The sequence below is a fragment of the Protopterus annectens genome, chromosome 1.part0, assembly GCF_019279795.1.
Source record: "Protopterus annectens isolate FY-2018-M chromosome 1.part0, PAN1.0, whole genome shotgun sequence".
Lineage (NCBI taxonomy): Eukaryota > Metazoa > Chordata > Ceratodontiformes > Protopteridae > Protopterus > Protopterus annectens.
Window position 1 is genome coordinate 1,057,446,820 of NC_056725.1, and position 25,641 is coordinate 1,057,472,460.

At 37.6% G+C, this 25,641-nt stretch overlaps 1 protein-coding gene across 1 annotated transcript in view; it reads right to left on the reverse strand.

Moving 5' to 3' along the window:
- Positions 1-25,641, reverse strand: part of LOC122799665 — a 1,990,791-nt gene that overhangs the window by 1,418,644 nt on the left and 546,506 nt on the right. The window contains exons 11-13 of the mRNA XM_044068913.1: positions 20,104-20,639; positions 19,210-19,762; positions 14,783-14,918 (exon numbers count right to left, since the gene is read on the reverse strand). Of these exons, the coding sequence (XP_043924848.1) occupies positions 14,783-14,918; positions 19,210-19,762; positions 20,104-20,639 (1,225 nt within the window). The remainder of the gene's footprint in view (positions 1-14,782; positions 14,919-19,209; positions 19,763-20,103; positions 20,640-25,641) is intronic.

The window sequence follows — 25,641 nt, forward strand, 5'->3', positions numbered from 1 at the left end:
CTGTTACAGTGGTGGGTTGTCATTTGAATCTTGCCTAAAAAAGGCACTATAGGGGAAGCAAGAGCCTTAGCCAGTATACAGAATCCCAGGGGCGACAGGTGCAGGCCATCTCTGGCAAAGCATCTTGGCCTGTCGACCATGTCATCCTAGGCAGACAGATACTGGATCCCCTTAGAATGACACCAGAAGCTTAGCCAATTGTTGAGGTCAATCATTTTGTCCTTGTACTGCGGTATAATTCTGGGTGAAGGTTGGATGCTACTCAGGGCTCGGGTCATACCTGCCTGGATTACAAGATCGGAGAGCTCTTCTATGTCTCTTTACATGTAGTCCAGGGAAGTACACCTCAGGTCATTCACTCCAACATGGACAATGATTGAGTCATATTTGTACTTGTTGTGGAGTGACCTGAATGCATGCATTATGTGGCAGATCCTGGCACCAGACAGGCAGCTAACAGTAACCTTCTACTTGTCTAGTCTGGTGAGTGGAACATCAGTGTGCCTGACTATAGAGTCACTTATGACTAATGTGTTGGGTATGTTGTTTCGCCTTATGGGCTGTGGTTGAGTGCAACAAAAAAAACTAAAATCACACAGGCTGGAATCCACAAATACAATCCAAGAGTTTTATTCCAAGTAACACAAATAGTAAGCGCTTTCGTCTGGTGGACATCACCAAACGTCTTCAGACAAAATAATAAACAAATGCAACCATTTTTATATATATCACACCCCACCTAAAATCAATTAGTACCAATTAGTACCAACCAATAGAACATGAACAATGAAAATTGTAAAAACATCTACTAATGAATAATTAAATATGTATAGTACACTTTATAAAAAATACATGTAAGTCGCTGAGGTGCAGCGGCAGCATTGTCGCCTCACAGCAAGAGGTTCGCCCGTTCGATTCTCGGCTGGAGCACCTTCTGTGTGGAGTCTGCACGTCCTCCCCATGGTCAAGTGACATTTGAAAGACATGTGTGAATAGGTGTGCCTTCGTTGAAGGTTGGGCATCGGGCTGGCAACTTGGCACCGTAAACATCTACTGCCAATCATTAGCGGACCAGAGTTCTGCTGTGGCGACCCCTAACTGGGAAAAGCCGAAAGAACAACTTTATAGAAAATGCATATAAATGTGCTCTGAAACAAACATATAATCCGGTCCTACATCACTCTGAAAATATATAAGCAAAAAATAAAAATATAAATATAAATATAAAAGATGTAAGAAGAGCTTTTGTGAGAAATATAAAAGCCCATGTCAAAATACCTATTCTATCTTCTAAGGTGTAAAACTCAATGCAGGAACAGGGGAAAATCTCATCTATCAAAAACTTTTAATTTTAACTTATTGGAGATGGACACAACATCATTTAGGCCTGGTGGCAAGTAAACATTAAGAAATACCTGCCACCAGGTTTCCTTCTCTTCAAGGAACAACTTCCAGGGTCCCCCTCTACCCCCACATTTCATCTGTTGTAGCCCCACAAATTTTGATCCTGGCACCTGACAGGCAGCTAACAGTAACCTTCTCCTTGTCTAGTCTGGTGAGTGGAACAGCAGTGTGCTTGACTATAGAGTCACCTATGGCTAATGTGTTGGGTACGTTGTTTTACCTTATGGGCTGTGGTTGAGTGGCACACTGAGTCTGTGGGTTATGTGTCTTTTGGTTTGTGTTGAGGGGTGGAGGTTGCTTGCATTTCTGCTTTGGAGGTCTCTGTTGCTTGGGCAGATTATTCTTGAGAGCCTCCGCAAATGTTTTTGTGTATCTATGTGTGGGTTTTGGTGGTGTAGGTTTAGTGGGACTATGTGATGAGTGTAGTGTGGTGCAAGTGTTTACCTTTATCTCTTGACTGACATGTTCAGTCTTGGTTTGAGAGAGCTTTGTCGCCAGTTTGGCTAGATTAATGCATCTCTCACAGGTTGAAGTGTTGGGTGGTAGGAGGAGAGGGTTGTCAGTGTACATGAGGCAATTGCTACATTTCCCCAACATGCCCAGATTCATCAGGGAGACAGGAGAGAACACCAGCAGCTGTCCCTTGGACATGCCTGGGTATCACTATTTTCCTCTAGACAAGTGAGGGACATAAGTACTAGAGCTGTTTTCCTCTAAGCAAGTGAGGACGATAAGTACAAAAAACTGTTATCCACTAGGTAATGATGAAGGTTGAGTAATGTAGTAATTTGTAGCTTACTTAGTGCTTACAACAGTTCTGAATCAGTGCTGAGCACAAAGAAGCAGATTCAAGTGCTAAAATTAAGAATCTGGCTAGTTCTAAGGGAAAAACTGAAGAGCAGACTTTATGGCACCGGAATAGTTTAACCCTAGCTAAGCAACACTGCTCGATGCAGAAACTCGTGCAAACACAGATATTTAACTCAGAAAGTTGAAAGGGATAGAAATCCACCCAAAACAGCCATTTAGAGCTGGAAACCACTCCTCCTGTGACAGATAGGCTGCTCTAATGCTTACCACTCTCACTAATAAGCAGAAAAAACTCCCACTTCCACAACAAGGTCTGGATCACTCAGAAAAACAGACTAAAGTCCTAAAACCAGCAGATCTGGGATGCAGACTATTCTAGTATAGGAAAGAGCGGGAAACAAGCAGTAGAGATAGTATATATATATATATATATATATATATATATATATATATATATATATATATATATATATTTATGAAATTAAGCAGCAAAAAGCAATTTAAACAGTAAAAATGCTCAGAAAAGGCTGTCACACTTGACTGAGACGTCTGCAGTACTAAATGTAGCTTACATTTTTAACGTTTAAGCAGATAAATCAAGTGCACACACAGTAAAACAATTTAACAGTAAAATGCAGCAGAAATACAACAGAACAACACAAAAAATAACTTTTTAAAGTGCGATAAGCAAAAACATTTAAGAAAAGCCAAAAAAGGTACTTAGATCAGCAAAAAGTCTCTCCTTCTCATTTCTGGTGTTGTAGTAGTCTGCAGGATGCCCATGCAGAATCTGCCAAGCTAAAACAAGCACAAACCCACGGCAAACAAGGGTTTTTAACTCAGAAAGTTGAAAGGGATAGAAATCAGCCAAAACTGGTCAATAAGGTTAATTTCAGAGCTGGAAACCACTCCTCTTGCAACAGACAGGCTGCTCTAATGCTTACCACTCTCACTGATAAGCAGAAAGACCTCCCACTACCTCAACAAGGTCTGGACCATTCAGAAACACAGACTAAAGCCCTGAAACCAGCAGATCTCAGATCTGGACTATTCTAGTATAAGAAAGGGTGGGAAACAAGAAGTACAGACAGTATTTTTTTTATGAAATTAAGCAGCAAAAAGCAATTTAAACAGTAAAACTGATCAGAAAAGGCTGTCACACTTGAGTGTGATGCCTATAGTACTAAATGCAGTTTAAATGTTTAACTTTTAAGCAGATAAATCAAGTGTACACACAGTAAAACAATTTAACAGTAAAATGCAGCAGAAATAAAACAGAACCACAGTAAAAACGGCTTTTTGAAGTGCAACAAGCAAAAACAGTTAAGAAAAGCCAAAAAAGGGACTTAGATCAGCAAAAAGTCTCTCCTTCTCATTTCTGGTGCTATAGTAGTCTGCAGGATGCCCAAACAGGATCCGCCGAGCTAAAACAAGCACAAACTTGTGCAAACACTGTTTTTTAACTCAGAAAGTTGAAAGGGATAGAAATCAGCCCAACATTGCCATTAAGGTTAATTTCAGAGCTGGAAACCACTCCTCTTGCAACAAACAGGCTGCTCTAATGCTTACCACTCTCACTGATAAGCCGAAAGAGCTCCCACTACCATAACGAGGTCTGGACCACTCAGAAATAAAGACTAAAGTCCTGAAACCACCAGATCTGGGATCTGGACTATTCCAGTATAGGAAAGGGTGGGAAACAAGCAGTACAGACAGCATTTTGGGGGGGTGGGGTTTTTTTATGAAATTAAGCAGCAAAAAGCAATTTAAACAGTAAAAATGCTTAGAAAAGACTGTCGCACTTGAGTGTGATGCCTATAGTACAAAATAACATTTAAAATTTTTTACTTTTACTCGGATAAATCAAGTGCACACACAGTAAAATAATTTAACAGTAAAATGCAGAAGAAATACAACAGAACCACAGCAAAAATGGCTTTTTAAAGTGCAATAAGCAATAACAGTTAAAAGAAAGATAAAAAAGGTACTTAGATCAGCAAAAAATTATATCCTTCTCGTTTCTGGTGCTGTAGTAGTCTGCAGGATGCTCAGACAGGATCTGACAAGCTAAAACAAGTACAAACCTGCGCAAACATGTTTTTTTAACTCAGAAAGTTGAAAGGGATAGAAATCATCCCAAAACGGCCAATAAGGTTAATTTCAGAGCTGGAAACCACTCCTCTTGTGACAGATAGGCTGTTCTAATGCTTACCACTCTCACTGATAAGCAGAAAGACCTCCCAATACCCAGCAAGGTCTGGACTACTCAGAAACACAGACTAAAGTCCTGAAACCAGCAAATATGGGATCCAGACTATTCTAGTAAAGGAAAAAGTGGGAAATGAGCAGTACAGATATTACATTTTTGGGTTTTTTATTAAATTAAGCAGCAAAAAGCAATTTAAACAGTAAAAAATGCTCTGAAAAGGCTGTCAGACTCGAGTGTGATGCCTACAGTACTACATGCAGTTTAAATTTTTAACTTTTAAGCAGATAAATCAAGTGTACACACAGTAAAACAATTTAACAGTAAAATGCAGCAGAAATACAACAGAACCACAGTAAAAACGGCTATTTAAAGTGTGATAAGCAAAAACAGCTAAGAGAAAGCCAAAAAAGGTACTTAGATCAGCAAAAAGTCTCTCCTTCTCATTTCTGGTGCTGTAGTAGCCTGCAGGATGCCCAAACAGGATCTGTCAAGCTAAAACAAGTGCAAACACATATTTTTAACTCAGAAAGTTGAAAGGGACAGAAATCAGCCCAAAACAGCCAATAAGGTTAATTTCAGAGCTAGAAACCACTCCTCTTGTGACAGACAGGCTGCTTTAATACTTATCACTCTAACTGATAATCAGAAAGACCTTCCACTACCACAACTAGGTCTGGCCCACTCAGAAACACACTCTAAAGTCCTGAAACCAGCAAATCTGGGATCCAGACTATTCTAGTATACGAAACAAACATTACAGATAGTATTTATTTTTGGGGAGGGGTTGTTTTTTGATTTTTTTATGAAATTAAGCAGCAAAAAGCAATTTAAATAGTAAAAATGTTCAGAAAAAGTTGACGCACTTGAGTGTGACACCTACAGTACTAATTGCAGTTTAAATTTTTAACTTTTAAGTAGATAAATCAAGTTCACACACAGTAAAATGATTTAACAGTAAAATGCAGCAGAAATACAACAGAATCACAGTAAAAACGGCTTTTTAAAGTGCGATAAGCAAAAACAGCTAAGAGAAAGCAAAAAAAAAAAGGTACTTAGATCAGCAAAAGTCACTCCTTATCATTTCTGGGGTTGCAGTAGTCTGCAGGATGCCCAAACAGGATCCGCCAAGCTAAAACAAGCGCAACCCACGGCAAACATGGGTTTTTAACTCACAAAGTTCAAAGGGATAGAAATCAGCCCAAAACAGCCAATAAGGTTAATTTCAGAGCTGGAAACCACTCCTCTTGCAATAGATAGGCTGCTCTAATGCTTACTACTCTCACTGATATGCAGAAAGATCTCCCACTACCACAACAAGGTCTGGACCACTCAGAAACACACATTAAAGTCCTGAAACCAGCAGATCTGGGATTCGGACTATTCTAGTATAGGAAAGGGTGGGAAATGAGCAGTACAGATAATATTTTTTTCTTTTTTTCTTTTGTTTTTTTTTATGAAATTAAGCAGCAAAAAGCAATTTAAACAGTATAAATGCTCAGAAAAGGCTGTCGCACTTGAGTGTGACACCTACAGTACTAGATGCAGTTTAAATTTTTAATTTTTAAGCAGATAAATCAAGTGCACACACAGTAAAATGATTTAACAGTAAAATGCAGCAGAAATAAAACAGAACCACAGTAAAAACGGCTTTTTAAAGTGTGATAAGCAAAAACAGTTAAGAGAAAGACAAAAAAGGTACTTAGATCAGAGATCAGAAAAAAGTCTCTCCTTCTCGTTTCTGGTGCTGTAGTAGCCTACAGGATCCGCCCAGCTAAAACAAGCGCAACTCATGCAAACACGGGTTTTTAACTCAGAAAGTTGAAAGGGATAGAAATCAGCCCAAAATGGCCAATAAGGTTAATTTTAGAGCTGGAAACTCCTCCTCTTGCGACAGATAGGCTGCTCTAATGCTTACCACTCTCACTGATAAGCAGTAAGACCCCCCACTACCACAACAAGGTCTGGACCACTCAGAAACAAATACTACAGTCCTGAAACCAGGAGATCTGGGATCTGGACTTTTTCTAGTATAGGAAAGGGCGGGAAACGAACAGTACAGACAGTATTTTTTTTTATGAAATTAAGATGGAAAAAACAATTTAAACAGTAAAAATGCTCAGAAAAGGCTGTCGCACTTGAGTGTGACACCTACAGTACTAGATACAGTTTATATTTTTAACTTTTAAGCAGATAAATCAAGTGCACATACAGTAAAACGATTTAACAGTAAAATGCAGCAGAAATAAAACAGAACCACAGTAAAAACGGCTTTATAAAGTGTGATAAACAAAAACAGTTAAGAGAAAGCCAATAAAGGTACTTAGATCAACAAAAAGTCTCTCGTTCTCATTTCTGCTGCTGTAGTACTCTGCAGGAAACTGCCATTATAAACTTCATAAATGATCTTCAAAACCCCTTTGAAATTATCTGTTGTCAAATAGAACAGTTGAGCTTCAGACCTTCTGGAAGGGAAAAGGAACTACCAGGGTTGGGGGTGGGGGGCAAGGACCCTTAAAAAGTCAAACTTCCTAGATAGACTGTCTTTGTTTTTGGGGTTCTTGAATTCATTTTGGAGCATCCTTGCCATTTTGCCAAAATTGTATGAAGGATTAGAAAATCCCTTAGAAAATCTGAAAAAGGAGGGCAGAAACGTCTTAGAGATTGCTTGGTTTAACTTACCCCTTTCGTCCCACTTTTTGATCACCTCTGCAGCAAAGCAACCAAAATATGACACTCTATTCCAGGAAAAAATAAAATCTCATTATTCTCATCCTCTTGGGAGAGTCTGAGAATGCAGCCGGGCAAACCTCCTCAAAACAGTACCAGAGGCCATAGCCCTGGAAGAACTACCAACTGAGTTATACATACACTGTAAACAGGAGGCAGGAGTTGCTAGTACAATAGAAGAAACATAATAATTTAAAGCAGATTTTTCCTCATAAGATGAAAATGCAGACATTCCTATAATTTAAAGCAGGTTTTTCCTCACAAGAAGCAACTGCAGACAGTACTTTCACTGTTAGGCAGAATAAATTTTGACAAATGAGCCTGAGAATTCAAAATTGTAAAAATCACAGTTGCAGAAGTATAAACTATTTTTCCTGTACTCCTCAATCTTCCCAACCTTATCAGAAAGAGTCGGAAAGAAATTAACTATTTAATAGCAGTATGATTAACTAAAGCTATAGCTGCTGGGTCAGAAGCCGTGGCGGTAGAGCGATAGAGTTGTTGCCTCACAGCAAGAGGTTCTCCTGTTCGATTCTCAGCTGGAGTGCCTTCTGTGTGGAGTCAGCATGCCCTCCCTGTGGTTGAGTGGCCTCTGAAAAGACATGCATGAATGGGCATGCCTCCGCAGAAGGTTGGGCGTCAGGCTGGCAACTCGGCACCATAAAAATCTACTGTCAATCATTAGCGGACCGGAGTTCCACTGTGGCGACCCCTAACTGGGAAAAGCCGAAAAGACAAACATAGCTGCTGCGTCAGGATTGTGAAAAATATATAAATGCACAAAAAGACTAAGGAATTTTATACATTCTATCTGCCTTTTTAGGGGCAGCAGGCTGGCTTTCAGGAAATTGTAGGCAGAGACACACACAACCTCCAAAGCTGACAGAACCAGAGGAATTGATGAAGGTTCAGGAAATTCCTTCTGTAACAGCTCATAACATTTTCTGAGGGACTGGGACACCTCCATGTACTCCCACTGAAAGCAATGACACATTTTGGAAATAGTCTGAAAGAAAGAGGAACCCCAAATGGAGAATCAGAAACTGTGCTTCCTCTGAGTCTGACTCACAAAACTGAGAAAAGAATACATCTGTCCCTTCATCGTCCTGTACAGATTCAGAATTCTGAGTCTCTTCAGGAAAAGAGGTGTCCTTTCTTTTACCAGAAAAAAGTAAATAAGATGGATCAAAAGCCTGTGTAATACCCTGAGCCAGACCCAGTAAATTACTCTTGACAAGGACATTTGAGGAGGAATAGATACATGTTTAGTCTTCTGTGACAGAAGAAAATGGGGCCAACAGCACTGTAAATGGCAGCAGTGATTTCCCCAGGGAATGGGCACAACATTCTGATAAAACAGGGAAGCTGTCCATGTTCCCTACCCAAGACCAACATGACTGGCTTTCTTTAGCCCACTTAGGGGACCACAACAGCCATTGAGGACACAGCTTACTCCCCAGTCCATGGTGGCTGCAGATGTGACACCAGAGGGATTTGGGGTAAAAGATGAGTGGTCTGAGGTACAACAAATGGCCACAGCACAGTCACCCACCTGTGGCTGAGGCAAACTTCTAGCCTGCGGTGGTGGCAAAGGTTATTTGCTTAACTTTTCTTTTTGTGGAAGAAAGACCAACTATGGGACCAACAGTTTGTTCCATAGTCATGCCGAAAATGGTTCTTCTTTCCCAAGGATAACAAGCAGCAAAAGCCTGTAAACATTTAAAGCCTTTAAAAGTAATTTTTTTCACAGCAGAATACAGAAAAAGCACTTTAAAACACTTTGCTAACTACAAAAGTAAAATAAACACAATTTCTCCACAAGAAAGTATTTTAAATACTTTAAATAACGTTTACATTTACAGGAAAAAGAGCACTCCTGTTTAGTACAATACAGTCTGGTGACAATCCCTTAAAACACAAATTACCAGATTTAAAATAACTTTCCTGAGCTATTAAGAAACTTTTTTTTTTTTTTTTTTTTTTTTTTAAATAGGAAGGTTTTTTCCCTGAAGGGAGTTTATCTACCCATCAAAGGAACAGCACAAGCCAACTGTCACTCCTCAAAGCCTCAGAGGAGAATGCTCTTAGGCAGTAGGGAAGCTCTGAAGGGCTTGGCACCCAAATCTGTCTTTTTAGTCATCTCAGCTCAAGCTAATACTATGGGCACAAGAAAGGTACCCTGAAGTTTTGGAAGCTGTCTGGCTGTTATTTCCTTGCAAGATATAAGCAATACAACTTAGGCTACTGCATTCGTGATCATTATGAAGAACCTCAAGCTGAATTCTTTTGAACCCTGCTGAGGATTTAGCCCCCTCTTTCTAAACTATTACTGTTTTCCTAATGGAAGGCAAAGGAAAAGATTACATGACGCTATATATACAGAGGAGAGTAAATAACTGCTAGGTCTATAATCTGTGATACACCACTGAGCTTAAAGAACTGCTGACCACTTTTGATTCTTATTATAGGCAATGCTCCTTCCTTTTAGTTTTGTTGAAGGTATAATTCAGACCAAATGGAAAACCTTAAAAAGCTCACATGAATATTAATAGAATTAATATAGCCTGGAGAATAGGTAGCTATGAGGTCTAGAGTTTTCTCATATTTGACCTAGCAGTGGGAACTCATAGCAGCATGGTCTTTTAACCATCCTTTATTATAAACATATTTGCTCATTACTGGCTTGTAAACAAGCAATTTGGTAAACATTTTCAGTTTACCTTTGCTTGGTACGCAGATCAATTTGTTTTGTTTTTTTACATTAATTCTATAAATATTAATCTGAGAAATTTTTATCAGTCACTAGGTAACTTTTTCTATAGTCCTTGAGCTAGAAATGTGTATTTTTATTCTACCAGTAATCACAGTAGTAAGAAAATTCAGTTCTGATTATTCCTAAAAGCTGCATCAGAATGTTCACAGAGGTGTATTTTTCACATGAACGTTTCAGCTATATTAGGCTATAATACTGTGTTTTTATTTTGTATCACTGTCAGATCAGAAATATATGCACATAAAAATTCATTAGCACACTTACAATGATATGCATATAGGCATTATTGCTGGCATAGGGTTTTGCAGCAACATGAAGTAGTAACAAGTATGCAATGTAAAATGAAAGCAAGCTGTCACAATATAAACAGAAACTGTTCCTGGTGAGAGTTCATCACTCTAGAGCAGACACATACCAGATGATAAACATTAATCACAGGACAATCTATACACTATAATGTCATTTCTATCCAAGAAGACAGCAGTCAGCTGCCACATGAGGTAATAAGTGATGGTTTAATTATAATTTACATTATTTCACAATCTGTTGGGTTTTTCTGATTGCCTTTAATTCAGAATATTACATTGCTTGTTTTCTTCGATTAACACTGAATGAGGCTGTATATTTCTCATTGGATCTACCCAATCACTGTTTAGTACATACAGGTTTACTATGGCTTGTTGTTCCACTGAAAAGTAGAACTAAACTTGTAACTTTGAAAATTTTGCATACATGTTGTTTGCATTTTTAAAACAGTGACATTCTGGCAACTGTTGGATAATTAACACTAGTGGTACAGTGTGCATCAGACATCATGTAGCTGTGCTGACCGTGTTGAGCTCTAAGCAGCTATTAAGTATAGCTGATTTTGTATTGTATTGACCTGTGAACCTGTGCTAGCATATTCATGAAAAATGAAAGCAAGCTGTCACAATATAAACAGAAACTGTTCCTGGTGAGAGTTCATCTCTCTAGAGCAGACACATACCAGATGGTAAACATTAAACACAGGACAATCTATACACTGTAATTTCATTTCTATCCAAGAAGACAGCAGTCGGCTGCCACATGAGGTAATAAGAGATGGTTTTTAATTATAATTTACATTATTTCACAATCTGTTGGGTTTTTCTGATTGCTTTTAATTCAGAATATTACATTGCTTGTTTTCTTCGATTAACACTGAATGAGGCTGTATATCTCTCACTGGATCTACCCAATCACTGTTTAGTACACACAGGTTTACTATGGCTTGTTGTTTCACTGAAAAGTAGAACTAAACTTGTAACTTTGAAATTTTTGCATACATGTTGTTTGCATTTTCAAAACAGTGACATTCTGGCAACTGTTGGATAATTAACATTAGTGGTAGAGTGTGGATCAGACATTACACGTAGCTGTGCTGACTGTGTTGAGCTCTAAGCAGCTATTAAATTTAGCTGATTTTGTATTGTGTTGACCTGTGAACCTGTGCTAGCATATTCATTCATTCATTCATTCATTCATTCATTCCTTTATTTTTTCTCCATTACCCACTTTATCTTAGTCATGGTTGGAGGGGAGCAGGCACATATACTGGTAAACAGTGAATGCAAGTTGCACAACTAATCTTTTTACAGGACATTGGTCCATCACAGGACATAAATATATAACACACTGCACATACATATACAGACAGTTTAGAGAACTGAAAATTCACCAAACAACATTCTTTCACATGTCAAAACAAACAGGAGCACCTAAAAAAATCCACATGGCCACAGGAAGGGCATGCAGACCCCATACAAAAGTTATCCCAAGCAAAAGACCAAGGCTGGCGAGTCAGCAGTGATAACCGGGTCTACTTCATAACATTGAAATTTCATAATGTTGAATTTCATAACTCTGAGACCATACCACCGAAAATTCAAAACATTGAGAACTCAAAACATTGAAAACTCAGAACACTGAAAGTGTGCTTCATAACACTGAAAACTATATTGCAGAAGTAAATAATATCACCTCCACCTACAACAGCACCTAACTTACAAACAAACTTTCTACTATGTTTCTGCAGGAGGCAAGCCCCTTTGCACGCCATGTGTGGGGGGGGATCTGCCCCCCATACCCCCTGTAAATTAAATATACCAACTCCAAGATAATTTCCTAAACAGTGAGGTTAGGAAATTAACTTTTTTCCAGTGTAGTGCGAACTTGGAGTTGGTATATTTAATTTACAGGGAGTGTGGGGGGCAGACCCCTACACATGGGGGGTGCAGAGGGGCTTGCCCCCCTGCAGAAATGTAGTAAAAAGTGTGTTTGTTAGTTAGGTGTTGTTATAGGTGGAGAGGATGTTATTTACATATACATTGTAGTTTTCAATGTTATGAAGCACACTTTCAATGTTCTGAGTTTTCAATGTTTTGGTCACAATGTTCTGAAATTCAACGTTATGAAATTTCAATGTTATGAAGTAGACCCGTGATAACCACTCCACTAGTATGCCATCTGTGGTAGCATATTGCTTGCTTGAACTCTGCTTGCCCTTACATTATAACTTGAAGGACCAGATTTGTTGTGGTCTATGTAGTATATATTACTACTGATATTTCTTGAATAATTGTTTTTGTTACACTTGGATACAGCATTGCTATATTATAAAACCTGTTTAATCTAGAACTTTAATAGCAGGGCCTTCTCTGTAGAAGCCTTCGGTTTTGATCTTTTCTTCTGGATAATTCTTATCCTAGCATATGCTTTGAGGGATTACTACCCTAGTTACTAACGCTTGGTTTTATAATCTGATCCCAGTTATTTCATCTTTGCTGGATTTTTACCAAGCTTAATGGACATGTTTTAGCATGTTTTTTGGGCTTTTTACTCTGTTCTAGAACCTGTCACTTTGGTCATCATTCAGCAACTGTTTTGTATCTTAGAATTAGTATACTTAATGCAGAACTGCAGGAAAGTTACTAGCATTAGAACATTTATAAAATAGTTTGCTGAAATATTAGTAGTGATTCATTGTCAAATGTTTAATTTAACTGGTTTTACAAAAAAGTATTTCTGCAGTATCCAGGCCCTCTATTTCATGATTTCATGAACAAACAACATGCTTCTCCTGTTATTTTAATATCTAGTGGATTTTGACTTATGAAAAAGTTGCCATCAGTTTACTGGGAGACAAGTTATAGATGTATCAATATCCAACTTTTCAGCTAGTGTTGACCTTAATCTATTAAAACTGAAACAAAGTGTTAACAATGAAATACTACATTTATTTATTTGTTTTTGGCTCTGTAACTTTTGACTTTATTTTTAGCACACTGTATCTCTGTATTCCACGCAATTTATTGTTTAATTTCCCACCTTGCAATGTGCTACTGGTACTAAGACACCATGTAAGCCTAAGTAATGTCTTTGCAGTCCTTGAGAGTTTATCTAGTAAGTGATAATCACATAAATGGATATACTTATACGGGATTTAAACAACTGGCTGGCTTCTTTTAGGTTATTGAGTTTTTGATGTATTATCTTATATTTTAACAGGATACTTCTGACATCATCAACTGATGCTCAACGTGGCTGCTCAGATTATACCAGCTATTAGGCTGCTAAGTTATTGCGCTCTGACTGTTTAGGAAGCTTATCCCTTTTGTTTTATTAATTTATTCCATTCCAGTATACATATATAAAGATTTCTACATCATAAACTTAGTCAGACTATTAACCTTTTTCATAGTTACCATCATGTGTTTTTTCTATGATAGGGATCTTCTTATCACCATCCATTTTTTACTGGTCTAAGATGTTTTAGTCTTCTTAGGGGTAAACAGGGCAGGACAGTGGTAGGGGGCTTGGTGTAACAGTGCTGTGCAAGACTGGCTGATAGCCATTATGGCTACTATTTAATGTCCAGCAGTAAAATCACTCAGACAGTGGAGTTTCATCTGTCTCTGCAGGATACTCAAGGAATTGAATTCATCTTTCCTAACCAGATGGCAAAACATGTGCCCATGAGCTAGCCACAGTTTCATTTCAATTTCATAGGCAGTAAGCTTCTTCTATTATCAACATTCATGACTTCAGATGCTCATGAGTTAATACTTGCAAAGAAGTAATTATTACACTATATCATTCAGTGAGTAGGGAGTACAAATCACTCCCACTTCTTCTAGAGCATCTGCCCCTATTTTTTTTAAATATAATGAATCTGATGTGGTAAATATGCAGTCTCACTATGTTCCTGCAATCAAAGACACTAAGTGAATTCCAGAAATAATGCTCACTGAAAGACAGCAATGGTTGCATCCAAGCTCTTCACCTCTAAGTATGTCATAACATGTAAGGGGCATAGAGAAGATATATGAAATTATACTCCAGCTTCCATAATTTAGACTCCTTCCCCCAGACTACCCACTCAAGCCCAGAAAATGCAGACTTATATAAAAAAAAAAACTGTGACCTAAATACATTTATCCGCCAAGGCAGTCTGAAAGAAAAGTATATATATGTAGCCATAACCATAAGACATACTCCATTTTAGTTACTTTAAATTCAGTAAATATCACTGCATACAATACATAAATGATTTTTTAAAGAGTATATGTCTTGGCAGACATGGTGTATGTCTGAATCTGCCAATGTAATAGGTTACTGTGGGAGTAAAAGTAGAAAGGGGATTGTAGAATAAATACTTTTGCACAAATTACAATTCCTTTTCATTCTTTGGAGATAGGATGGAAAAAATAATTTGCTTTGTACAACTTAAACCAGACATTAAATCTTCCATTTTGGAAAAAAAAACAAGCAGCATGCTGCTCAAAACACAGATAAGCGAAAGTACAAAACTGTATTTCAGTTATAAGTTTCAGTTTTACCTGCAGCTCTCTAATTTTCAGATGACGCAAATAAAGAAATGAGAGATAGGCCCCTCTCATCAATACAGGGTTATCAGTATTTTCTTCTTTGCCTTCATCTAACCCTAGCAACTGCAATGTAGCTACATAGCTGAACCTGTCAACAAGCAGAAAGAACAAAATAAATGGCGTTTATGTCTTCAAAGTGTGGAATAGCAAAGTGAGGATTACATAACTTCAAATTGATTTAAAAAGTAAAATTCATTCCAGCATCTATGTAAAAATGAATTCCTATTAAACTAGTTTATGTCATCTGCACAGCAATATTATTTCCAAGCAAGCACTGACTAAAATAATAAACACTATGCACTAACTAATCTTACCACGTATCTTTACTGTTCACAAACTGAAATGTGCTAAACATCACTGCAGGGAGACCATTAAAATCCTTCGGGCAATAACAAAACACAGAGATGGTACTAACCAAACAGAACATGCCACTCCGATATCATTTAATGTTGAAGTGATTGACCAAATCATTCACACACACACACACACACACACACACACACACACACACACACACACACACACACACACACACACACACACACACACACACACACACTTTGAAAGGAACTTTGAAAAGCATTTTAGGCAATGCAGATCTCAACAACCTCATTATTTCAAACTCAAGAGTCATACCAGGGGAAAATCTAAAGTTTTTAGATCAGCAGACTCCCTCAGTGAACCCCAGTAAGAGATTAAGTCTGCTTCCAAAGGCAAACTTTAGAATCACATTGGATAGAGAGAGAGAGACTTATCAAGTATGATGTCAAAATAAACTGTACTAAAAACTAAACAGTGCCTTCCTGCTCCACTGGCAAAAGCAGATACAGCCCTGACTTTTGCACCAGTGATTTAGATTTACAGCCCAGGTACCGCTGGTGTGGGAAAGGTAAGAGGAGAGGAAAGTGTTGGTTCATCCATCAAGGGTAGACAGAGACTGGCCGATGTGTGGGCCCTAGAAAATAAAACTTGACTTACATACTGTGTTACTTTCTTGGGTGCTAACTTTACTGGAAGATGTCATGGCTGGAGGAAGGACTCATGCACTACACCAAAAGTTTTAACTCCACTGCAAATGACAGCACCACTCCAGATACCTGACTCTTGCCTATTGGTGAGTAAAGGGGGGGGGCTTTGTGGTCAGTGGGGAGTTGTGGACCCAATACATTTATTAAATTGTGAATCAGATTAAAGTACATCAAGCCACCTTGCACAAAACTAGAAAAATGAGTAAATTACATCAAAATGCCATGTTCAAATTAGGACAAACATTTGTGTAAACAAATCAAAATATCCATTATCTGACACCCTGGGATGATATGATCAACAAACCATGCTGCTTTGCCAGAGATGGTCTTCACTTGTCACCTTTTGGCTTTAGGTTGCTGGCAAAAGTACTTGACTCCCCATACTGCCTTTTTTTCAGGAAATGGCATAAAATATCCACCAGAAACAAACTCAGGATTATGCTACTTAATGCTAGGAGTCTAACTCAGAAACTGCACTCCCTTGAAGCACTTCTCTCCCTGAAAGAAGTCACAGAGACATGGTTCAAGGCCTCAGAGATTACCCTGGCTATGCAGGGTTACAATGCCTTCTATACATTCAGACCACACAATGAACATGACAAAAACAAGGGAGGAGGAGTATCCATTATCATTAAAGACATATACACCTCTAGACTGGTTAAACAGTACGAATCCCTAGAGTTACTCCAAGTCCAACTAACTGTAGGAAAGACCCCACTCCAAGTCATTGATAGCTGTAGGTCCCCCACCATGAACCATGAAAACCATACAGCTTACATGGACCTACTTTAGTCACTCTCAGTACAGACAAATACCCTGGTCATTGCTGACTTTAACTATCCTTCCATCGATTGGGTACATATATGAGCAGAAACGTGCTTGCCCAAAGGTTTCTGGACTTTGTTAACACAAATACTGTGGGGCAGACGGTCAGAACCCCCTCAAGGGGCTTTAACATCCTTGACATAGTCAAAGAAAATGTGAACACAAAACTAAACTAGTAAACAAGTCGGGTAGCAGCAAAATCAATGCAGACCAGTAAAAGCCAAAAAGATTTAATAAGATTAAGCGCTTTTCGTTTGCTCTATCAGCAAACTTCTTCAGACAACAAAAGTAATCACATTGTGAGTATATATACATTTCGCTCTGGGTTAATTAGTTGATTGATCAATTAACTTACAGAGGCAACCAACTTCTCTAATTACAGAGCCATCCACTGACAATAGTAAAATACTTATGCAAAAATACTAAACAGCATTCACAACCAAATATTGATAGTAATAAATCTAAGAATAAAGGGAAATTCTAATAATACTAATAGTTATGGTAATAGTTGATATAAAAAATAGTAGATATAGGAAAAACTATATAGCTATATATATTATTTATATATACTAAATAACATATATCGATGTGTCTTTTTTGTATATAGAACATTTTTTATATATAAGTAAAACCATACTAGATTAGATTTCAGTGTGAACATTCAATATAAATAAATCAAACATTTATCAACATTCACTTTACAGCTTCTCTTATCTAAAATATGTTTGTCTAATTCATGTTAAAACCAGATGTATATAAAAATGAATAATAATTAATTAAAATAATCTGACATTCTATATTAATATATTTTCCTAAATTCATCTTTTTAGACTTTTAATCTTTAACACACTGCTCAAACTACAGGTCTCATTTATACCTGGTAGATTATATGCATTAAGTCTAATCTGCCAGAATAGTTCCAGCTCTTCGAGTTGCAATGGTGCAGGACCACCTCTAACATCGAGCTCTGGCTGGTCTATAACTAAAAATCTGAACTGATGTCCAGAAAATTCTGCCACATGTTTAGCTAGGGCATTGTCTTGTTTGTTCCTGCTAATGGCATATGAGTGTTCATACATACGGTCACAGAGTCTCCTCTCCGTCTTACCGATGTAAAATGCCTGGCATCCCTGGCATTTAGCCAGGTACACTACCATTCTAGTGTTGCAATTGGCCCTACACTTCAGTCTGTATTGAACATTATTTATTTCGAATCTGTTGGATTCAGTTACTAATTTGCAAAAATTGTAATTTTGGCATTTGTACATACCAGTTATTTCTGGCTGTTTTTTCCGGCGTTGTTCATATAGTACCTTCAAATTCCTACCCTTCCTAAATATAGTGCCCGGGTATTCACCCAATTTATTTAATATACTAGGGTTACTTGCAAAAATAACCCAGTTTTTTCCTAGTATCCCTATACAGTGGTAACTGAATGTATTATAGGTTGTAATGAACTTTGTTTCTGGTGAGTCAGGTGTGGCAAGGACACTCAATTCTGTTACTACAGAATTTCCCATATTTTCTGATGTGATCTCTTGCATGGTAACTATCTTTTTCATTGACAAAATAGGTTTATACATTCCTTTAGTACATTTGTAACTCACTTCCAAGATCAGTCCTGAAATTAGCTCCAAAGGGTAGCCTCTCTGTGTGAACATCGTTCCCAAGAGTTGACATTCCTCTTGGAAGTCCTGTTCAGTAGAAACTATACGAGCTGCTCGTACTAACTGACCTTTAATTACTGAACGTTTTTGGTAAAAAGGGTGGCAGCTGGTAAAGTGTAAAAACGTATTCGAATATGTTTCCTTCCTGTGTATTTTTGCCTGGTATCATTTCAAAGCACGTTTTTTTGATAAATTAATGTCTAAGTAAGCTATCCTATCAGTATCAAAGGTGGAAGTGAAACGAAAGAAATCAGTTGAGGTGTTAAAAATATTTAATACTGTTTCACTCGATTTTTGGTTACCGTTAAGCAGAATAAAGATATCATCTAAATACCATATGTAAAAGACTAATTTGTTTTTAATACTGTCATTTTTGAACACATACTCAGACTCCCAGTGGGCCATCACTAAGTTAGCAATGCTAGCTCGACAAGGGGAGCCCATTGCCACACCTATTTTCTGAAGAAAGAAGTTGTCTGCAAACATAAAGAAATTGTTGTATAAAACAATTTCCAAGAGCTCTTTCACAAGTGAAATTTCATCTATTGTAGCCTTATTCTTAACCATAACTCATGTTACCCACTCTATACCAGTATCTTGAGGTATACTGGTGTAGAGGTCTTTAACATCTATGGTAAGAAAGTTATAGTTAGGGTTGAAGTCCAAACCATTTAACTTCTCTAAAAATGACCAAGAATCCTTACAAATTTGTGACTCAAGTTTAACAAATTTTTGTAAAATAGAGTCAATTACCTTGGCACATGGGTAAGTGGGTGACCCACGTCCATCAACAAGAGGTCTCATAGGTGGATTACCCAAATCTTTATGTATTTTGGGAATTCCAAAAAGGTAGGGGTACCTTGGAAATTGTGTAGACATATAACTGAATATATTTTGTTCAATTCGCCCCTCTATGAACATGTCTAATATACTATCCTTTATTACCGAATATGCATGATTGGTCTCTGAGCGGGAACTAACTTCATAGGCGGGGTCATCTAACAGGTCTATCATTCTGTTGTAGTAATCCATGTTATCAAAAATTACCAGTCCCCCTCCTTTATCAGGCTTACAGACTCTAATATCATGTAATTTAATAAACTCCAAAAATCCCTTCTCTTTCTGTAAAGTACGATCTTTAGTATGGATTTTACCTCTATGTTTAACGTTAAAGCGAATATCTAGTTCACACATTTGTTCAAACACAGAAATAAGTGGATGAAGGGGTGGGTTAAAAGTACTAGGAATTCTAAATTGGTCATCTTGAACTGTAGTTACATTAGACCCCATCATCAAGTTAAAGTTCAATTTCCTAGTGAAAGTTTTTAAATCTATAATTGTTCTCACCAAATCACAATTTTGTTTAGGGACATATGTGTTACCTTTGGAAAAGAAATCCACCATGTCCGAACCTATATCAGTAGAAGAAAAATTGTACACTTTAAAGTCATTTGTCCTATTGGTAATAATTATAGGTTTACTTCTCATAGGCACTAGGTCAGATGGACCTGAATGGAGACTAGAAAAAACACTTTCTACATCTTCAGAAGGTGAAAAGTCACAAGACTCATTAACCAAAGGGATCATGTGTTGCACTAAGTTGTCATGTAATTCATTAGTGCCATAAGACATTAAATTCAAGTCTTGTTTCTCTCCTAACTCTCTTTCGTTTTCCTCTGATTCTTGTTGTACCATTGTTTGGGTCTCGTCCCCATCCGGTTCCCCTCGGAAAAATTCAAGTTTTTTGAATTACGCTGATTGTTGATGTTAGCCAGTCTTTCACTTCTCCTGACTTCCGTATAACCTTGCCTTTCAGTTTGGTTAACATCTTCATTTACTTGTACCATAGTATCAGGCAACTTATTAGTGTAATGAAACACAGTTGGCTGGTTATTGTAACCAGGGATAGAACTACCTTCAGAAACAGTTTTCCATACTTGGGCTATAGGAGGAAGTGGATACCCTTTACCTTCCTTATACACTATAGTGTCTCGTTCTAATTTTTTAGCTTTGTTATTTTTAAGTTTCACCAGGTACTGGTCAATACTGGTAAAAATACGACTATATTCATATTTGTACCTGGTGAAATCATTGTCAAGTTTTATCTTAGCGTCTAATTCTGCCACTTGTTTGTTAAGGTCCTCCACCCATATAGAATAGTGCTTAACTATGCATTCAATCAACTCAAAACCTTGACGATCAAAAAGCACCAAAAGTTCTTGATGAAAGGCTGAATCAGGCACCAAACCAGTGGGAAATTGGTGGTGCCTTAAACCTTTAGGCACTATTCTACATTTCAAACATTCTTTGAAATAGGAAATTTCCAACTGCAGTTTTTTAACCTTCACTAATAGGTTATCAAAAACTTTAAGATGTGAAACAATATCAAAAACAGGAATGTTATTACCTCCTTCTCCACCAGACTGTCACTCCATGACAGGAGAGGTCATATTAAATGAAAATCTCTCCGCTAACCAAGTTGAGAGATCAGGAAACACTGAATAATTATTCCCTTGCTGAATGCCCAAATTTGCACTCAGTGCTGTGTTGTTGTTCCCTTGCTGAGTCCCCATGTTGGCGCTCGATGGTATACGAACACGTTGATTAAAAGTTAGCGCTACATTCGCTTGATTGCCTAAAAGGTTTACTGAAGGATTTATTTCATGTCCATTAAGAGGCATTGGCCTATTCGAGTGGTTAGTGAAATGTAAATCCTCCATTTGAGCCGGTGGCCTTGTAGAATTAACTTGGTCGGTGTTATTTCCACTTATTTCTGTGTTTGAACAAATGTGTGAACTAGATATTCGCTTTAACGTTAAACATAGAGGTAAAATCCATACTAAAGATCCTACTTTACAGAAAGAGAAGGGATTTTTGGAGTTTGAATAAATGTGTGAACTAGATATTTGCTTTAACGTTAAACATGGAGGTAAAATCCATACTAAAGATTCTACTTTACAGAAAGAGAAGGGATTTTTGGAGTTTATTAAATTACATGATATTAGAGTCTGTAAGCCTGATAAAGGAGGGGGACTGGTAATTTTTGATAACATGGATTACTACAACAGAATGGTAGACCTGTTAGATGACCCTGCCTATGAAGTTAGTTCCCACTCGGAGACCAATCATGCATATTCGGTAATAAAGGATAGTATATTAGACATGTTCATAGAGGGGCGAATTGAACAAAATATATTCAATTATATGTCTACACAATTTCCAAGGTACCCCTACCTTTTTGGAATTCCCAAAATACATAAAGATTTGGGTAATCCACCTATGAGACCTCTTGTCGATGGACGTGGGTCACCCACTTACCCATGTGCCAAGGTAATTGACTCTATTTTACAAAATTTGTTAAACTTGAGTCACAAATTTGTAAGGATTCTTGGTCATTTTTAGAGAAGTTAAATGGTTTGGACTTCAACCCTAACTATAACTTCCTTACCGTAGATGTTAAAGACCTCTACACCAGTATACCTCAAGATACTGGTATAGAGTGGGTAACTCGAGTTATGGTTAAGAATAAGGCTACAATAGATGAAATTTCACTTGTGAAAGAGCTCTTGGAAATTGTTTTATACAACAATTTCTTCATGTTTGGAGACAACTTCTTTCTTCAGAAAATAGGTGTGGCAATGGGCTCCCCTTGTGGAGCTAACATTGTTAACTTAGTGATGGCCCACTGGGAGTCTGAGTATGTGTTCAAAAATGACAGTATTAAAAACAAATTAGTCTTTCACACACGGTATCTAGATGATATCTTTATTCTGCTTAACGGTAACCAAAAGTCGAGTGAAACAGTGTTAAATATTTTTAACACCTCAACTGATTTCTTTCGTTTCACTTCCACCTTTGATACTGATAGGATAGCTTACTTAGACATTAATTTATCAAAAAAAACGTGCTTTGAAATGTTACCAGGCAAAAATACACAGGAAGGAAACATATTCAAATACGTTTTTACACTTTACCAGCTGCCACCCTTTTTACCAAAAATGTTCAGTAATTAAAGGTCAGTTAATACGAGCAGCTTGTATAGTTTCTACTGAACATGATTTCCAAGAGGAATGTCAACTCTTGGGAACGATGTTCACACAGAGAGGCTACCCTTTGGAGCTAACTTCAGGACTGATCTTGGAAGTGAGTGACAAATGTACTAAAGGAATGTATAAACCTATTTTGTCAATGAAAAAGATAGTTACCATGCAAGAGATCACATCAGAAAATATGGGAAATTCTGTAGTAACAGAATTGAGTGTCCTTGCCACACCTGACTCACCAGAAACAAAGTTCATTACAACCTATAATACATTCAGTTACCACTGTATAGGGATACTACGAAAAAACTGGGTTATTTTTGCAAGTAAACCTAGTATATTAAATAAATTGGGTGAATACCCGGGCACTATATTTAGGAAGGGTAGGAATTTGTAGGTACTATATGAACAACGCCGGAAAAAACAACCAAAAATAACTGGTATGAACAAATGCCAAAATTGCAATTTTTGCAAATTAGTAACTGAATCCAACAGATTTGAAATAAATAATGTTCAATACAGACTGAAGTGTAGGGCCAATTGCAACACTAGAATGGTAGTGTACCTGGCTAAATGCCAGGGATGCCAGGCATTTTACATCTTTAAGACGGAGAGGAGACTCCGTGACCGTATGTATGAACACTCATATGCCATTAGCAGGAACAAACAAGACAATGCCCTAGCTAAAAATGTGGCAGAATTTTCTAGACATCAGTTCAGATTTTTAGTTATAGACCAGCCAGAGATCGATGTTAGAGGTGGTCCTGCACCATTGCAATTTGAAGAGCTGGAAATATTCTGGCAGATTAGACTTAATGCATATAATCTACCAGGTATAAATGAGACCTGTAGTTTGAGTAGTGTGTTAAAGCTTAAAAGTCTAAAAAGATGAATTTAGGAAAATATATTAATATAGAATGTCAGATTATTTTAATTAATTATTATTCATTTTTATATACATCTGGTTTTAACATGAATTAGACAAACATATTTTAGATAGGAGAAGCTGTAAAGTGAATGTTGATAAATGTTTGATTTATTTATATTGAATGTTCACACTGAAATCTACTCTAGTATGGTTTTACTTATATATAAAAAATGTTCTATATACAAAAAAGACACATATCGATATATGTTATTTAGTATATATAAATAATATATATAGATATATAGTCTTTCCTATATCTACTATTTTTTATATCAACTATTACCATAACTATTAGTATTATTATTAGAATTTCCCTTTATTCTTAGATTTATTACTACCACTATTTGGTTGTGAATGCTGTTTAGTATTTATGCATAAGTATTTTACTATTGTCAGTGGATGGCTCTGTAATTAGAGAAGTTGGTTGCCTCTGTAAGTTAATTGATCAATCAACTAATTAACCCAGAGCGAAATGTATATATACTCACAATGTGATTACTTTTGTTGTCTGAAGAAGTTTGCTGACAGAGCAAACGAAAAGCGCTTAATCTTATTAAATCTTTTTGGCTTTTACTGGTCTGCATTGGTTTTGCTGCTACCCGACTTGTATCCTTGACATAGTGCTCACCAACATGGGGGATCACTGCACCACCTCATGTATGACACCCTCCCTTGTAAAGTCCAATCATAAATCAGTCTCATTCAACATAACAGTCATACCTGGTCCACCATCAGGAGCAAAAAGGTTGAAAATTTTCTCCAAAGCAAACTATAGCCTACTGAGCAATGGCATCAATAGGTTCAGGCCCCTGCCAACACTGACAGGAATGACTGCTATACTGAGTTGTACACAAATGTCCTGTATAAACACCTATATAAATGTATAGACTCAGCCATACCAGAATGGATCAAATCAAGATCCTCAAAAAAAATAAGCCACCCTGGTGGACATCCAGCATAAATAAGTTATACCAATAAGAGAAAGAAACTGCTGTCAAACAGTCCCAGCAAAGGAACAACTCCCTCCAAAGCACAAACAAGCAGATTAGACATCTTGTAAAGTCCTCCAAAGCTAATTATGAAACTAAATCAGCATGCTTAACTAAGGTAAATCACAAAGCATTCTTTAGCTACATCCAAAATCTAAAACGGAAGGCCAGGCTTTATGTCAAACTAGCTGTGAACAGTACAACTTATACTGAACCTGAGGATATTGACAACCTGCTACCTGTCCCCAGCAATCATACCCCATAACCTACCTGTCACCAGTCCTCTGTCTAGAATCTCCAGACAGCACTCTCCAAGGCCACAAACACAGCCTCTATGGGACTGGACAACATCCCAGGCTATGTATTAAATGACCTAAAACAGGAGTTAGTGGACCTGCTGAGCACACTCTTCAATCTCAGTCTAAGCACTGGCTTTGTCCCAGCTGAGTGGAAAACAGCAACCATAATCCACTTGGACAAAGGGGGTCCCTCAACTAAACTATAGACCCATAAGCCTAACCAGCCATATCTGCAAGGCCATGGAGAGAATCATCATGGATTTTATCAACAAGGATATAGGTGACCTTTAAACTCTTGACCTGACCCAGTTTGGCTTCACTGAAGGTAGATCTTGCCTGCTAAACCTGGTGGACTTCTTAAAGAATGGTACCAAGGCCCTGGATGAAGGCAAAACAGTTCACACTGCCTATCTCGACCTAGCCAAGGCCTTTGACACAATCCCTCACTCATCATTGAGAAACTCACCTAGCTGGAATTAACCCTTATGTCATTAGATGGGTTGCCAACTGGTTCATAAACAGAACACATACAGTCAAAATTGAGATCTGTTACCAGTGGTGTTCCACAGTGATCTGTTCTAGGCCCCCTACTGTTTGGTATCTATCTTTCAGACGTCCAGGCAAAAATAGATGGCCTATGACTTACCAAGTTTGCTAATGACAGCAAACTGGGTGCAATCATCGAATCCCCCAAAGATGTCAACATACTACAAAATAGGCTTACACAGGCAAATGATTGGTGTCAAAGCCAGAGACTTAAACTAAACACAAATACATGTATTATCTTCCACTTAGGCAAAGGAGAAACCACTGCTAATTACAACACTAATAATAGTCCCCTTAGTTCATACCCAGTGGTGAGAGATTTAGTAACGCAAGTTGATAGCCTTAATTCTGATTATCAGGTGTCCACAGTAGTAAGGAAGGTATTCTATATTGCACACCTCATAAGTAAGGATATAACATCCAACAGACTCGGCTCTCATCAGACCAATAATAGAGTACAATGTTCCCTTCTGTATGTACCTCACCAGA